The sequence below is a fragment of the Lutra lutra genome, chromosome 12 (assembly GCF_902655055.1).
Source record: "Lutra lutra chromosome 12, mLutLut1.2, whole genome shotgun sequence".
Taxonomy (NCBI): domain Eukaryota; kingdom Metazoa; phylum Chordata; class Mammalia; order Carnivora; family Mustelidae; genus Lutra; species Lutra lutra.
Window position 1 is genome coordinate 56,438,742 of NC_062289.1, and position 16,489 is coordinate 56,455,230.

Here is a 16,489-nt window from a genome sequence, read left to right on the forward strand (position 1 = left end):
GGGACTTGAAGTTCCACACTGCAGGAGAAATCCAGTTCTGATGGATGCAAGTGTAGCGGAAAGCAAGTGGACAGCCCCGGGAAGGGGGGTCTGGCACGTGAGGTACTAGGTGGCTCATGTGGGCAAAGGATGTTCCAGGATGAGCAGGAGGCCCAGGCAAGAGCAGAGGGGAAGCTTGGGGAGGCAGCACGTGGGTGCACACATGCACATAGGCATACATGCGCAGGTCCAATGAAGTAACAAGAGTGGAAACCATAGGGAGGAGAGAGCATAAACCTCACGGGAGGGAGGGCCAGGTGCAGAGTGACAAAATACTAAGGAGCAGGCAGGAGGAGGCTTGTGGTGGAAACCTGACCCTGAGGGGTGGAGAAGCGTGTGTGGGAGAGACAACAGTGCACTCTCAGGACACGGAGGTTCCAGCAAAACAGTTATGCATGCCGCCTGGAGAAGGGGGGCTATGAAGGATGGTGCATCCCTTGTGGGTTTTTTAAGATTTCGTTATGTGTTTATTTGTGAGAGAGAGAGAGAGAGAGAGAAAGAGAGAGAGAACAGGTGGCGGTAGGGGTTGAGAGAGAGCGAGAATCTCAAGCAGACTCTGCGCTAAGCATAAAGCCTGACATGGGACTCGATCTCACAGCCCTGAGATCATGACCTGAGCCGAAATCAAGAGTCAGGTGCTTAACCAATTGAGCCACCCAGGTGCCCCAATACTTTTTTTTTTTTTTTTTTTTTTTTTTTTTTACCACAGAGGGTGCTGCAGAGGTCACAGGAGAATGACGGCAGGGAGCCAGCCATGAGAAGCCACTCAGGCCAGGGGCAGGGACAGATCAGCACAGTAATGGAAAGGAGATGGCACCTGTGGTCAGTGGCTTCCAAAGAGAGCCATGTCTGAATCCCTGAACCTGTGAATATGGTATGTTATGTGGCAAAAGGCATTTTCCAGATGTGATTAAGTGGACCATCTTGAGATGGAGAGGTTATCCACATGGGTCCAATGTCATCACAAGTGTCCTTGTAGGAGGGAGGCAAAGGACCAGAGAAGGAGATGTGACCATGGAAACAAGTTGGAGTGATATGGTCCCACAAGCTAAGAAATGTAGGAAGCCTTTAGAAGCTAGAAAAGGCAAGGAAAGAGATTCTACGCTATAGCCTGCAGAAGGAACATAACTCGGCTAACCCATTTTAGACTTCTGGCTTCCTGAAATTTAAGATAATAAATTTGTGTTATACTAAGCCACTAAGTTCATGGTAATTTGTTACAAGTACAAAAAAAAAAAAAAGAGAGAGAGAGAGAGATAGGAGAGAGAGAGAAAAAGAAAAACAACCCGTTTGCTATATAAAATTCAAACTATAACTATATACACTATAAAAGACACACAGAGAAGTCCAGGAGTTTTAGCTTTTCCATGATGACTTTCATCTTGTTCTCAAATGCCATGTTTCCCCTCACTTAGTGCTTGCCAGTACCTCTCTTATCAGATCTCTAGAAAGTCAAGGGAGAAAGTTCTATGACCCATAACCTACTATTAAACAATTCCCAATGTAGGAATTTATTTCAGGAACAGAAATCTCACATTTGCCCCTTGGTGGTTTTTTTATTTATTACTCAGTCACAAGGGAAAATCTAGGGGAGAAATTTTCTGTTCTGTAGGTGTTCTTGCACTAGCTGTTGGACCTTGAATTGTCCTGAAGGAGAAACCAAGAAATAGCGTTAATCCACTCACTAGCTGAGCTGAGGGAAAAATGCAGGCACTGGCCAGAATCTAATGGCTGTCATCAGCCCAAACCTGCCTTGCTCTGGAAACAAAGGCCCATTTCAGCCAAACACACCAAAAAGTGGTTGAATTCTCATGTGGAAGGAAGAGAGGACCCCAGCCAGGCAACCCACGGGGATCTGATTCCTAAGACCCTGAATCATTCATGGCCAATACTGATACATGGAAGTCCTGACTTCAATCACTGACTGGTCTTACATTTTTGTGGTCCTTGGTTGCCTTGAGACCCTACGGTACCCATCCATGCCCAGCCATTGGGTCACAAGCCTGATCAATGTCCTGCGGTGAACCTTGCACCATGGGCCTGGATGGACTACATGTGCCCTTGGGGGTCACAGCTTCTGACAGGCCTTAGCTGGGTTTGGGGCCAGCCCACTCTACCCTCTGTCCTGCAGTGACCACACAGCATGGGCACAAGATGGGCTGGATGGAGAGAAAGTGTAACTACAGGTTGCCCTGGATTGCTCCAGTCAGAGCCACTCTCTTTAAGGAACTTCCATGCTCAGAAATGAAAAGAGTTTACCCAGAAGTCATTCAACATTGACTGATCATGAGTACACTAAGAACAGAGACTGTGAGGAAACATGAAAGAGAAGAAGAGGCCCTTTCCCTAGGGACCTTGAACCCTAATTCTCATCAAGTGACAGTCTCATCAGGAGTCAGCAGGCACTGCACAGTTCCTACAAGCTACTACCACCTCGGACCTCCAACCTGCACACAGAAGCCCAAGGAGGTTCTCAAGCTCCAGGGCACCAGGCCCCAGTAGCTGAGGTTCTAATTTAGCAGGTTTCGGAAATACCCATACATATGGGTTTTCCAAAGCTCCAGAAAGCCATTCGATGTGAAGACTGGGTTGAGTACGAAATATTTAGTATTTCTTAAATGGGAGCTGCCAGCATTTGGTTTCTCTTTCTTTCCCTATTAACATTACTTCTTCCCCCATTCTCTTGCCATGGCCAGGATTAAAATTGTTAGCCCTTTTGGGGCACCTGGGTGGCTCAGTTGGTTGAGCACCTGATTCTTGGTTTCAGCTCAGGTCCTGATCTCAGGGTCCTGATCTCAAGGTCATGAGATGGAGCCGAGTGTCAGATACTGAGCTCAGTGGGTAGTCTGCCTGAGATTCTCTCTCCCTCTCCTTCTGCTCCTCCCAGCTGCACTCTTTCTCTCGCTCTAAAATAAATAATTAAATCTTTTAAAATATTGCTAGCCCTTTTGCATAATAAAAAGTACTAGATGTAACTCAACAAAATGTCATGAAAAGTAAAGCAAATAAAAAGCATTACTTTCTCGCCGCTGGTTAAAATGCAATATAATGATGAAATCTGATGCGATTTTTTAAATATAAATTCCCCTGAAATCTTGAAAACAAAGACCAAGAAGAATAGAAAGGGTAGCAGGAGATTTGGTACCTTGGGTAAAGATGATTCCCCTCAAGTGAAACCTCACCCCACCCCTGTGCCAACAGTCACTTGGTCAAGCAAGCCCACACAGGTTGCTCTGGATATTGTTAGAATCAGGCAGAACATGGGGTTTCACTATCTCCTCCAACATGTTGCCTGACGGACCACTTCCATGCAGCTCATCAAAACAGACGCCTCAAACCTGATCCTTGGGTGGTCCTGTGCAAGTAATATCTGCTAATACAAAGAAAGATTATGTGCCCATTGCATTTAATGCCCTTGAGGTGTAACAACTGATTTCATCCTCCAACAACCCCAGGAGGTAGGTATGGTAATTTCCTTACATTACAGATGAGGAAACTGAAGCAGAGAGAGACTGAATGATTTGCCCAAGGTCACAGAGCTGGAAGGGAGTAGCACTGGGTTTCCGGAGGACACATTCTGAATCACTAAGGCTTCCATTACCTTTGTTATGTTACTTTCCAGTGAAACCTACAAATGAAATCAGTTGAGTGTTCTGTGTAGGCAAATGATTTCCTTTTGATTATTTCTCTTAAGTGCCCATTCCTTGCCAAAACATAAGACTGTTAATGATTCACCTTGGAAAACAGTTCAACGGGTGCAGCTATAGCCTTCTGTTCTGTCAAGTACTGCTCCCACGACCATGCTTCCTGTGTAGCCATTGAAGGGACTGGAAAAGAAAACACAGTGACTTTTCTTGAAGCAGTTAGGGACAGAAAAATAGTATCTAACTGAAGATAAACACAACAAGCAGGCTGATTCGTCAAATAGGTAATCAGGAGAACTAGCAACTAATAAAAACTTTCTCTCTCACTTTTCCATGAGCATTTAGTAAAATCATCTAACCAGCCCATATGTAGCTTCTCCTGTTTTAGAACAAGTCTATGACTATATCCCCTTCCCCAAGAAGACCACTGATAAACACTTAAAATGGGTAGTTTTGGGGCGCCTGGGTCGCTCAGTCATTAAGTGTCTGCCTTCAGCTCAGGTCATGATTCCAGGGTCCTGGGATGGAGCCCCACATCGGTATCCCTGCTTAGCGGGAAGCCTGCTTCTCCCTCTCCTGCTGCTCCCCTGCTTGTGTTCCCTTTCTCACTGTGTCTCTGTCAAATAAATAAATAAAATCTTTTAAAAAATGGTAGTTTCTTACTCCTCTCAAAGAAGAGTAAACAGGTACTAAAACATGACTTGGTTCATTTTTTTTTAATTTTTTATTTCTTTTCAGCGTAACAGTATTCATTGTTTTTTGCACCACACCCAGTGCTCCATGCAATCCATGCCCTTGTTCATTTTAAGGTGAATGACCTGCAAATATCCGTATAATCTCCTTTTGCTTTCATACCTCTTTTTGGGATGAACATCAAGTGGTACAACTTGTTGGAAGGCAATGTGGAAATACATGTCAAAAGCCTTAAAAATTTTTCATATATAATTTTGAACCAGCTACTCTGTTTCCAGGAATCTGTCTTAATGAGATTACAGTGAATGCGCACAAGGTTTTCTATCCTAGAACTCCTCATAATAATGAAACGTTGGAAACAAACTACTGGTCTACAAAGAGGGTTAATTAAATACATTATACAGACGTGTCACTTTAATAATAAGCTGTAAAATTACATTATAGAAGATTAATGGCAGAGAAAGACTATGTAAATGATACACTACCAGTGGGGAAAAAGACAACAGTTTAGAAAACAAAATGATCCTTTTTGGTAAAAGATGTAATTAAAATATGAAAGACTAAAATTACATAAATCAAAATCTTAAGTGAAGTCATCTTTAGCTGCCAGGATTATGGCTTCTTCCCAATTTTCTCTGCACTTTATTTTTCTGCTTTCCAAATTTTCTAAATCAATAGCTATCCTTTGTAATTCAATAAAAATATCATTTTTGGGGCGCCTGGGTGGCTCAGTGGGTTAAGCCTCTGCCTTCGGCTCAGGTCATGATCCCAGGGTCCTGGGATCGAGCCCCACGTCGGGCTCTCTCCTTGGTGGGGAGCCTGCTTCTCCCTCTCTCTCTGCCTGCCTCTCCACCTACTTGTGATCTCTATCTCTCTCTCTCTGTCAAATAAACAAATAAAATCTTAAAAAAAAAAATATCATTTTTAAATAATAAAAATCTGAAAAGGACTGATAACTGTTTTAAGTTTATACTTTGAGATCCCAGTAATTTCCCCTCTAGGATTAACATGCTAAGTAGTCATGATAAAAGTTGATAATAAAAATATACATTAAAACATTATTATGATAAAAACACAAAATAGTAATATGAGAAAAAGGTCAAAAAGACTATAACACATGTACATATATACATAGGCACATATATACATATGATTTTGAAGTTACTGAAAACTATCTTTTTTAAAGATTTTATTTATTTATTTGACAGACAGAGATTACGAGTAGATAGAGAGGCAGGCAGAGAGAGAGAAGAGACAGCAGGCTCCCTGCTGAGCAGAGAGCCCGATGCGGGACTCAGGGATCATGACCTGAGCCGAAGGCAGAGGCTTTAACCCACTGAGCCACCCAGGAGCCCCTGAAAACTATTTTTTAAGTAACAAAATATCTTGGTAATTTTCTAGGTTAAGTAAAATCAATGTAAAGATCATAAAATAGATTATATTATCCTAAGTTTTAAAATAAAATTTTTTACATATACTGAGATATTTGTTTATTCAACACATTTATAAAGCACCTTCTTTGTGCAAGGCACTTGTCCACACATACAACACACATGAATAGAAAAGCAACTGAAGAGGAACAGCAAAATATGAATAGTGGCTCTATGTGGGTAGTAGGATTAATGTAAATATTCTTTGTTTGTTACTTTCTACTATTTCAAGATTCTCTACAAGTATTAGTACCATACATGTACACACACACACACACACACACACATACACACTCATATGCACACACCCTGGAGAAGAATGGCCAAAAAGCACTATTATGAGTTTTAACATTTATCATGCTGTAGAATGTTCCTGAAGAAGGGACAGATGGTAAAAGGTGAGACCTGCATAAGCAATGATAGTGACAGGCAGTAAGATGCATCTCTAAGTCAAACGTTTGAAACCTCTCAAGACAATAAAGCAACCTGATGCAGTGACAAACATAAAAATCTGTAAATTGTAGGAAGAACTCATGTAGACTTCTAATTATTTTAAAAATATTTGATGTGATTTAATGTGACAAGAAGTGTGCTGCCCATTGAAATAGAAATATAACCCAGTCCCTGATCCAGTAGATGAAAAATAAACAAATGATATATACTATTTATCCTTTGATACACATGTATATATAATTGACCGAAAGGGAGTAACTTAAGCTCAGATTATAAAGAGAAATCATATCAGTTTAGAGTTTAAAAACAGTATATACATTAACATTTACTATTTATCAATCACAACATACTAGCATATTCTTGCTAAGAAATACACTTACTAAAGTGTATTGAAAAACACTTTAATCATCAAATAAAGCTAACAGAATTGTCATCAATGGCTTTTCTTGCTTTGTTTGAAAATAATGAGACATCATAGTGTGATTTCCATCAAGGAGCTTACAGTCTTTTCAACCATTATAGCACTTACATATTTACTGCCATTTGTACCACAATATGAGATATTTTATTTTTTTAAATAGAGAAAACAATTTGACAAACCCTGAAGATTCGCTAGTAAGATTATTCAACATCCCTATTTTCACAGAAGCATTTTACTACATTACAATTATATGCTTTACAAAAAAACATTATGGCAGTGTTGTCTCTAAAGCAAATATAGATACCTCATTTTCTACAACATCTGTGTTCTTAAAAAGATTGTGTATAATTTCTCAATTTAATCATATTTCCCATTGTTATATATCATCATTTCACCAGAAGTAAATCATATCTATGATCATCTCTTATGATCACATAAGTCTGTAATAACCCTTTGAAGTTTTGTCAGAAAAAGAAAACAGGGTATCAAAAATAACTTTCCATGAATTCAGTATTTCTGTAAAGCAAGAGGACTAGTCAACAACATGGTACCAGCCAGTGAGACAAGGAAATACCACGTTCCTCTGCTCCTGGGGCCACACACAGGCCAGGAGTCATCACCGACTCTAGGAGGACTCATGCCAGCTGAAAGGAACCAGTTTGCTTATTTAGAATTGTGATGTAAACTCCTAAAAACAAAGGATCTCATTGATCTTGTCTATGACTGTACCTTGGAGCTACAACCATGCTTGGTCATAAATATTTATTTAATGAATTAAAGGGAAGGCAGGCAGGTAAGATAATAATTCTGGCTTTTAAAATGAATTCAAAGATAATCTATTTTGACCAACTCATTGCTCAGTTTCCTGAAAAGAAGGAACCAGTTACGAACAGCACTGCTTCAGGCACTGAATTCTCTTTATTTTTTATGTAATTTTCTTGAATGTTCTACAGATACGACATTCATTTCACAGAGTATTAGATAGGCACACAGGTTTGTAAACCTTAAATTCCACTTCTTTTCACTATACACAGTGGCTACAGCAAAACATTTCAATTATTACTCTTCTGCCACACATACTAATATACAACATATATTTGATTATACATGACCTGTCACATAATACGCATCTATTATATGCCAGGTGCCAAATTACAGGGTGTGTGTTTGTGTGTGTGTGTGTGTGTGTGTACATGCATGTGTGTACATGATGTAAGTGTGTATGTATGAAAGTATAGTTTCCATTTATTCTTTACAAAAGTAAATATCAGATTTGTAGCCTCATTTTAAAATTATAGGAAACAGGCTTACAGAGGTCACACATCTGGAAAAATCTGGATTCAAACAAAATTTCTAACCCGTGCACTCCCATTATACAATATTGCCTCACTTTAGCATACATGGTGAAAATGTAGCAGAAATGCCTATTAAATTAATAGCTTTTAAAGTTAAAACACCATAAATTAAGTCTGCAGGGTAATTAACAAGCTCACTCATTCATGGTGGCTGTGTAAATTGGACTCAAACTTGGGAAGTCATGTTGACAATGCATATATGCATTCCTCAGAGATACGGCAGGTTCAAGTCCAAACCACCATAATCAGGGAAATATTGCAACAAAGCAAGTCAAATGAATGTTCTGGCTTCCCAGTGTATATAAAAATTATGTTTATACTATACTATAGCCTATTAAGTATGCAATAGTGTTGTGTCCTAAAAAACAACATACATAACTTGGTTTAAAAGTATTTTATTGATGGGGAACCTGGGTGGCTCAGTCGGTTAAGCTTAAACTCTTGGTTTCAGCTCAGCTCATGATCTCGCGGTTGCGGGATCAAGCCCCGTGTGGGGCTGTGCTCAGTAGTGTCTTCTTCAGATTCTCCCTACCTCTCTCTCTCATTCACTCTCTCTCTCTCTCCTTCAAATAAATAAATAAAATCTTTAAAAATACATATTGATTAAGTAAACGCTGTCATTCGAGCTTCCAGTGAGTCATAATCTTTTGGCTAGTGGAGGGTCTTACCTCGCTGCTGTGGCTACTGACTGATCAAGGCAGGGGCTGCTGAAGGCTGGGGTGGCTGTGGCCATGTCTTAAAGTAAGACAACAATGAATGACTCTTCCTTTCACTTGAACGCTTAGAGGTCTTGGTCTGGTTATTAATTGCCCTAATTCCAATATTGTTGTGCCTCAGGGAATAGAAAGGCCCAAGAAGAGAATGAGAGGCGGGAACAGCTGGCAGGTGGAGCAATCAGAGCACACACAACATTCATCGATGAAGTTCACCATCTGAGAGGGTTACAGCTCATGGCACCCCAAAACATTTATAAAAGTACCTTGAAGACCACTGATCACAGAATGCTATAACAAATATAGTGATAATGAAAAAGTTTAAAATACTGTGAGACTATTAGATATGACACTGAGACAAAGTGAGTAGATGCTGCAGGAGAAACAGCACCAAAAGACTTGCTTGACACAGGGTTCCCGCAAACCTTCAATGTGTAGAAAATTCAATATATGTGAAGCACAGTGAAGCAAGTATTCCTGTGTTTATAGCCAAAAAATAAGGTGCTAATACTTGTTGATCAATTTGTCCCAACTTTAACATTATATTCTAAAAAAAAAAAAAATGCAAAAGGAATACATACAGTCTCTACAACAGTACACAGTTGGAAAAAATCAAATATCCAACAACAGAGATCAAGTAAATTATGGTGATGAGGGCCCCACAGTATAACTTTTGCAAATATTAGATTAAGCATGGTTAGAGCACAGTTGATATGCACTTCCACACCAGAATGGATGTGTTTGCATATGAATATAAAACCATAAGAAAACAAAGAAATGAAGATGGTTGGGTTAAGGTGGTGAGATCTGTCAAGCAATGCAAGACAGAGGCTGACAGATCTGGTCAATAAAGAACCAGGCATCTTTTTAATATTCAGACAGTTTATGACTGACATGGTCAGCAAAAAGCAAAAGCAGCCGCAGGAGCCAGCTCCCATGTCCACACAGGGTGACCCTGAGATGAATTGTCTAGATACTGCCACATGGGTGGCTCAGATGCCCTGTTCCTGAGGAGCCCATTCCATGCTGCCCTTCTGCACTTGAACAGCCTGAAGGCAGACCGTGCAGACAGGTGACGCAGAAGAACTCAGGCCTCATCGGAACCCCAGTGGGGAGCAGAGGGGAACACAAGGAACTATCATGACGGCCTCCAGGGACTGGCTTTCTTGGAGCAGCTCCTTGAGAGCCTCCTGTGCTCTCCTGTGCCCGGAGGATGACAGGGCACACTGTCAGACTGAGGTCATCTGCATGGTAAGCCTCGTCTACCTGATCAGCTGCATACGTGCACGGTGGCCAAGACACCATGGCAGAGCCATTCACCTACAGAAGGGAGTGGATGTGGCTTTTACAAAACAGCAACACAACACGACCCCTTGCCTTGTGTGGGAAATAAGTCAGGCTGCCTCTCTTTCTCTGGGCAGCGTTAGGTGATGCTGTGGAGTGTGGGTTTCCTTTCTTATAAAGCAAAGATCCCTCAACTTATATGTAAACCTGTGGCATCCAGCTGACGTGGCCTCAGCCACATTTGCAGATGGGCAGAAACCACAGCAGTTCCTCCACAACGAGCAGCAATTTGTGCCTGCCGAGATGACACATCCACGCTTTACCACCTCACTGAATTTCGCTTTGTTGTTCTACACACACCTTGAGGTTTGTTGGCTTATTCATCAGATTAGCAAGAGCAAAAGCTAAAAGTTGAAAGCAAAGAACACAGGGAAAAAAACTGAAAAAACTTCACAGGAGTTGAAGTCAAAGCATACATGTCACATTTCCACAGCAGCACCCTCCCCACCGTCCCCACAACCTGGGCTTTTTTTTTTTTTTTTTTTAAATCATAGCCATGAACCTGTGTCCTCCTCCACTGACCACAACCATTTTTCTTGCCTGCAACCCCAGGTACAAGCCCATCGGAATGATCAACAAGAAGGCGCAGATGAGAAGAACCGTACTGAGCCCAGCCAAAGCCATCAGCAGACCATTCACAGTGGGGGGGGGTCAGCTCCAGAAATAGTGGTCCAGGCAACACAGTGCTGGGAGAGAGGATTCAACTTTGGACAGTGAAACAGGAGGCTCAACTGCTGAGAAAAGCAGGTCTAACAGGGTGACAAGACAACGGAGCTAAGCAGAACCCAAGTCGCAAGTCAAGGGAAGGCAGGGTCAGTGCGTGGACAAGTTGAAGGCTGGTGCAGCGACTCATCTTCCGAATGGTGTGCCCATATGGCATTCACGCATGCATGGGTGCACTCCACTGAGCCAGGCCGTGTCCTTGAAGAGAGGAGCTCACTGACACACCAGAGTTCTAGCTCTTGGAAGTATTCCTTTCCTAAAATGCTCATAACCTCTAGCAGGATCGGCAGCCATATCACCCTTTTATAAAAGGGGCTCGTGCATGGAGTATGATATATCCCAGATTGAATACCCTTAATCTTGAGAATATTTTTCAATTCATAAACCACAGCTGTCTCCTCTTTTATCATTTCAGATCTGGAGTTCTGGATAATTGAGTTTACTTTAAAATCAATTTTTAAAAAGCCTTTACTTTGTATGTAAATTCTTCAGATGAGTACTCTTCCATCCATGTGTTTGAGTTTCTGTTCTCAACTCTTATTTTAATTCATCACCCATAAAGCATAGCATGCTATTTAAATATGGAAAGAAGCCCTAGTTGTCCTATAACAGTGTGAATTTTTCCAAACTTTAAATTTCTTTCTCGCAGGACCCAATCTTCCTCCTCTTAGGGACCCCAGGATTAGAAACCCCACTGGGGTTTGCTCCCCGCTCTGCCTGCTTAGCCTCCCCTGGATCCCCCTCAGGAATCACAGACTGAAAAACCGCTGAGAGAGGAACCCCTCACTTTGGCAGTGGGAACATCCAGTTCTAGGAAACTGCACATTTGTTAGTAATTCTCTGAACTAAAATTAAAAATGGCAGGGGGTAAAGAATGAATTAATTATCATGTTTAAGGCTAGAACCATGTAAATTCTAAGGCCCCTGTGGCAGAGCAATACCTTTTTAATTTCAACAGCCATAAACACAACCCTTCATGCCAATATTCCAACCTCATTCAAAAGATGTGCCGCATATAGCTCGGCCAGGTGACAACTTAGGATATGTGAGAAAAACAGCTCTCAGTAGCAACTCACCCATCTTATTACACACGGATATAAATAATGCCTTCTTTCGTGGCACCACCGGAATGATACAGTTTTCCCAGTGTTAGCGGCTTATCACTGCTGAGTACCAACCTTGGAAGCAGGAGCTCCCCGAAGATATCCACACTTCCCAAGCACCCACACTTTAATAATAACTCCACTGTGTCACTTGTCCATGCTCTGCTAAAACATTTTTCACTTGCACATTCAGGCTGTTTCTCACGTCAGTACAATTGAACTCGGGAATCACTTACCGCTCCTCTCCCAGACCAAGCAGGTACTAAGTGCTGGGAGATGCACAAGGAGCTTGACTCCTGTCCTCACATGGCATTTACTCATGTTGGGGAGACACACATGCAGACAGACAAATGTCACACCCAACCTGGCACATGGCAAGACTCGTTGTTTTGGTGAATAAACATGAAGACCGGAGTTCTAATCGGCACTGGGGCGGGAACCCAAACAACGTGTCTGGGAACAAAGTGAAGGAGGATGAATGACGACCAGGGAAAGCTTCCCAGAGACCACGGCTTTCTGAGACGAACAGAAACTGAGCAGGCAATCCAAGGAGGAGCAGCAGGAGCGAAGCAAGAGACGTCAGCAAGCAGGAGCTGCTGCTGCAGACGTCAGGGTCTGCTGGGCATGAATGTAAAGCTCACGGGGGCACCGGGACAGGAGGCTGGGCTGTCTAATGGCAAGGAGGCAAAAACGCAATCAGGAAAGTTCCTGAGAGTGTGCCTAAGGAGCCCGATCGTTATTCTTGTGGTTTAGAGAAGCATCTGAGACTTCTGCTCACTGAGTGGTATCATCAGAATGCACTAAGCAAGGCTAGGTAAGGTTGAAGCAGATGTGAGGACGAAGGCTACAGACTGACAATGTCAATGCAACAGATTTGGCAAGAGAGAGTGTGGATGTTCCCGAAAGAAAAGGTGGGGACAGAATCAAGGGGCAATGCAGAAATGAAACTAACAGGCCACAGCAAACAAGTGTCTGGAGCGGGATGGTATAAGAAGAAGGCGGAGATGATCATGAGGTTCAGTCCTGGGCACCGAGAAAGAGATTCGCAAGTTGAGGGAGACTAGGTGTTGTGGAAAATGTGGGATTATTTTCAGAGATGTTGAATTTTAGGTAGCTAGAATAATCTCGGTATATAAATCCAAGAAAAGGTAGTTCCAAATTTTTCAGAAAGAGTCAACAATGGAAGAAATCCCAAGAAAAAAGAAGGACAGAACATGAATGTCCGTGGCAGAGGTAAGTGAGGCACAGGGAAAGCACGCAGACTACTCAGAATTGGAAGGGGCACAAGGAGCCATATAAGAGCTGGGAGCAGGGGCAGGAGAGGGTTTCCTGAGGGCTGAAGATCAGCACCATCAAATGTTGGAGAAGGTCAATTATGACTAAGCAGGGAGAAGAAACTACCGGGCTTGGCAGCCACAGTATTGCTGTGATGTCATGGGGAGAGATGTCAGTGGAAGGATGTGAGCAGAGATCAAACTCAAGGGGCCAAAGTATGAAAAGGAGGCCTGGTGAAAGCCACAAGTAGGAGCTATGCCTGGAGAGGTTTGCAAATGAAGGGGAAGAGATAGGTCATCAGAGAGCCAAAGGGGGAGCAACATTCATGAGAAAGAAATTCCTCTTTTTTCAGGACTCTAGGGAGAAGAAAATATTTCCGTTCCTGAGCTGAGGGAAATGAACTGAGAAGTGTGGCTCTTAGAGGAAAGGGGATAAGGAGTAGTGAAGAGAAGCAGAAAGAGAAGCATTTCCACAAGGACCCTTAAATGAAAAGATGGATGATGAATGAGAATCAAAGAGAGGACTTGCAGGGTGCAAAGGAAGACGATGGAGGGACATCACTCCTTATCTCCTTCATGAGGTAGGAGGGCATCTGCTGGGAGTCAAGGAAGTAATGGGGCAAGGAAGCATGGCAGAAATTCAAACAGGACCACATGGAAGGAACCCAGAGCAGTCCTAAGAGTCCCACTCTCTTAAACTGGTGATTCTGCACAGGGGTGACAGCATCAGAGGCATTTCTCCATTAGCTCTTGGCAGTCTGGGAGCAGGAGCAGATGGTTACGTTTGAGTATAGCTGGGAGCAGATGAGGAGGGAGATGGCCAAGAGGACTGGAGAATATGTGAACACAAGGTAACATGTGTAAGGGGCCTGAGCTGGCCCAGGAGGCAGAGGAAGGTTGAAAACAACAGACACAGAACAAGAAGGAATAGAAAAGCTAAAATACAGTACATAAGTATTTTTTAAAGCTTCTCCAGAAATGAAAGTATGAGGAGACATAGAGATTCTGAGGATGTGATCTTGAAGAACATTTTAGATTCAAGATCTGGTAAATCAACAGTTTCTCCAGTGCACATGGATGGCCGGCGCTTGTGTTCAGGTGTTGCAGAAAGTGGCCAGAAGTACAATGTAAGGAACAAACATGGGAAATCTGAGTTTTGCAGAGAAGAGAGGTGTGTAAGCAAGTTATTTAAATACCGTGTTTTCTCCAAGTTTGAGTGTCCCTTGGAAACTTGTCAGAAATGCAATTTTGGAGACTTAATGTTTCAGAAACTGGAAGTGAGACCATCAACTTGTGTTTTAACAGTCCCTCTAAGTGATTCTGATACAGGATAAAGTTTGAGAAATACTGCTTTAAAAAAAAAAAAGATTTATTTATTTATTGGGGGCCTGGGTGGCTCAGTCAATTAAGTATCTGACTTTGGTTCAAGTCATGATCTCAGGATCCTGGGCTCAAGCCCTGCATTGGGAATCCCCACCTAGTGGGAAGGATGCTTGTCCCTCTGCCTATCCCCCTCCCATGCTCATGTGCTCGCTCGCCCTCTCTCTCTCTTTCTTTCAAATACATAAAACCATTTTTTAAAAACAGATTTGAGAGAGAGAGCAGGGGATGGGCAAAGGGAGAGGGAGAGAGAGAGAATCTCAAGCTGTGAAGCCTGATGTGGGGGTTCCATCTCACAACCTCGAGATGAAACCAAGAGTCAGATGCTCAACCAACTGAGTCACTTGGATACACCAAGAACTGCTGTTCTTTTTTTTTTTTTTTAGAGTTTTTCTTTTTTTTTTTTTTTAATTTATTTGACAGATCACAAGTAGGCAGAGAGGCAGACAGAGAGAGACAGAAGGAGGCAGGCTCCCTGCTGAGCAGAGAGCCCGACGTGGGACTCGATCCCAGGACCCTGAGATCATGACCTGAGGCGAAGGCAGAGGCTTTAACCACTGAGCCACCCAGGCATCCCAAGAACTGCTGTTCTAACACAATACGCAAAAATCTGAAAATTAGAGAGAAAACTAATTCTGACTAATATAATCAAAGAAGACTTTCCAGATGACATGACATTTGCCTTAAAGGAAAAATGTTCTCAAAGTCTGGTACCTGGATCTGCAGCATCAGTTTCACCTGAGGAACTGTGAGAAACACAAATTTGGGGCAATGATTAAAATTTCGACATCTACTAAATCAGAAACTCTGGGGCTGGGCCAATCAATCTGTTTTCACAAGCCCTGGAAGGGACTCTGATGCAGCTAATGTTTGGGAACCATCGCTCTAGAGTGGGACCAGGCTCCAGCTACCAATGGCCCTGAAGACAGGGGCAGGATCGGTACTCTGCCCACAGTCTTGTCCCTACTTCCATGAGTCTCCATGATCTCCCCCAACTTTTATAGTAGAGACCATTACTTGAGAAAGCTTGAGTGATCTCTCTTGCAAAAGAAAGATTCTGGGCACTTGGGTGGCTCAGTCATTGGGAGTCTGCCTTCGCCTCTGGTCATGATCCCAGCGTCCTGGGATTAAGGCCCGCATCAGACTCCCTGCTGGGTGGGAGGCCTGCTTCTCCCTCTCCCACTCCCCCTGCTTGTGTTCCTTCTCTTACTGTCTGTCAAATAAATAAATAAAATCTTTAAAAAAAATAAAACACCACGTGAAGAATTTCAGTCTTAGCCTATATATGCTGGGAAACCAGTGAATGTTTTTAAGCTCAGCAGCACAGCATGCCGTAAGTTTTGGTCTTATTTCTCCTCTGCCCTGCCCATTGTTGGTTTTATACTTGTTTGAATTTAAAACAACAACAACAAAAAGATACTACTGGTGGAAGTTGTACAGATGATGGGATTGAACAAGGAGGAGAACTGGTAACAGAGATACCAGAAAGAAGGCTGTTTCAACAAGAAGGCATGAGCTAGTGAGGTCTGGATGTCAGAAAGCTGCTCTGGCTTGAAGTACTGATTTTGAGAGGAGCAGCAAGAATTCAGAGGAACATCTGAAAGGCAACTGACAAAGCTGGACAATTGTTAAGATGGGAAAATGAGGACTTTGACATCTCAAGCTTAGGAGACAGGAGTCTTTGAATGTGCCTTCCCCTAAGCAAAACTCAGAGGAACAGGCTCAGAGAGCAACATGAACACACTTTCAGAAGTGACAAATCTCTGAAATATAAAGGAGTCTAAATGATATTTAGGGCAAACTATGTGGAGGGATTAAAAACACAGATTTTTGAGGAGAAAAATCAGAACTAGGAACTTGGATTTAATGGCCATGAGTGAATAAGGGGTTAAAGCAGAGGAGATTCTCAGGGAATGT

The 16,489-nt window shown here is 42.5% G+C and overlaps 1 protein-coding gene across 7 annotated transcripts in view; it reads right to left on the minus strand.

The window, feature by feature from the left end:
* Positions 1–16,489, minus strand: part of L3MBTL4 (L3MBTL histone methyl-lysine binding protein 4) — a 465,624-nt gene that overhangs the window by 310,320 nt on the left and 138,815 nt on the right. For all 7 annotated transcript variants that reach the window (XM_047697687.1, XM_047697683.1, XM_047697681.1 and 4 more), the window contains one exon: positions 3,775–3,866. In XM_047697687.1, the coding sequence (XP_047553643.1) occupies positions 3,775–3,866 (92 nt within the window). The remainder of the gene's footprint in view (positions 1–3,774; positions 3,867–16,489) is intronic.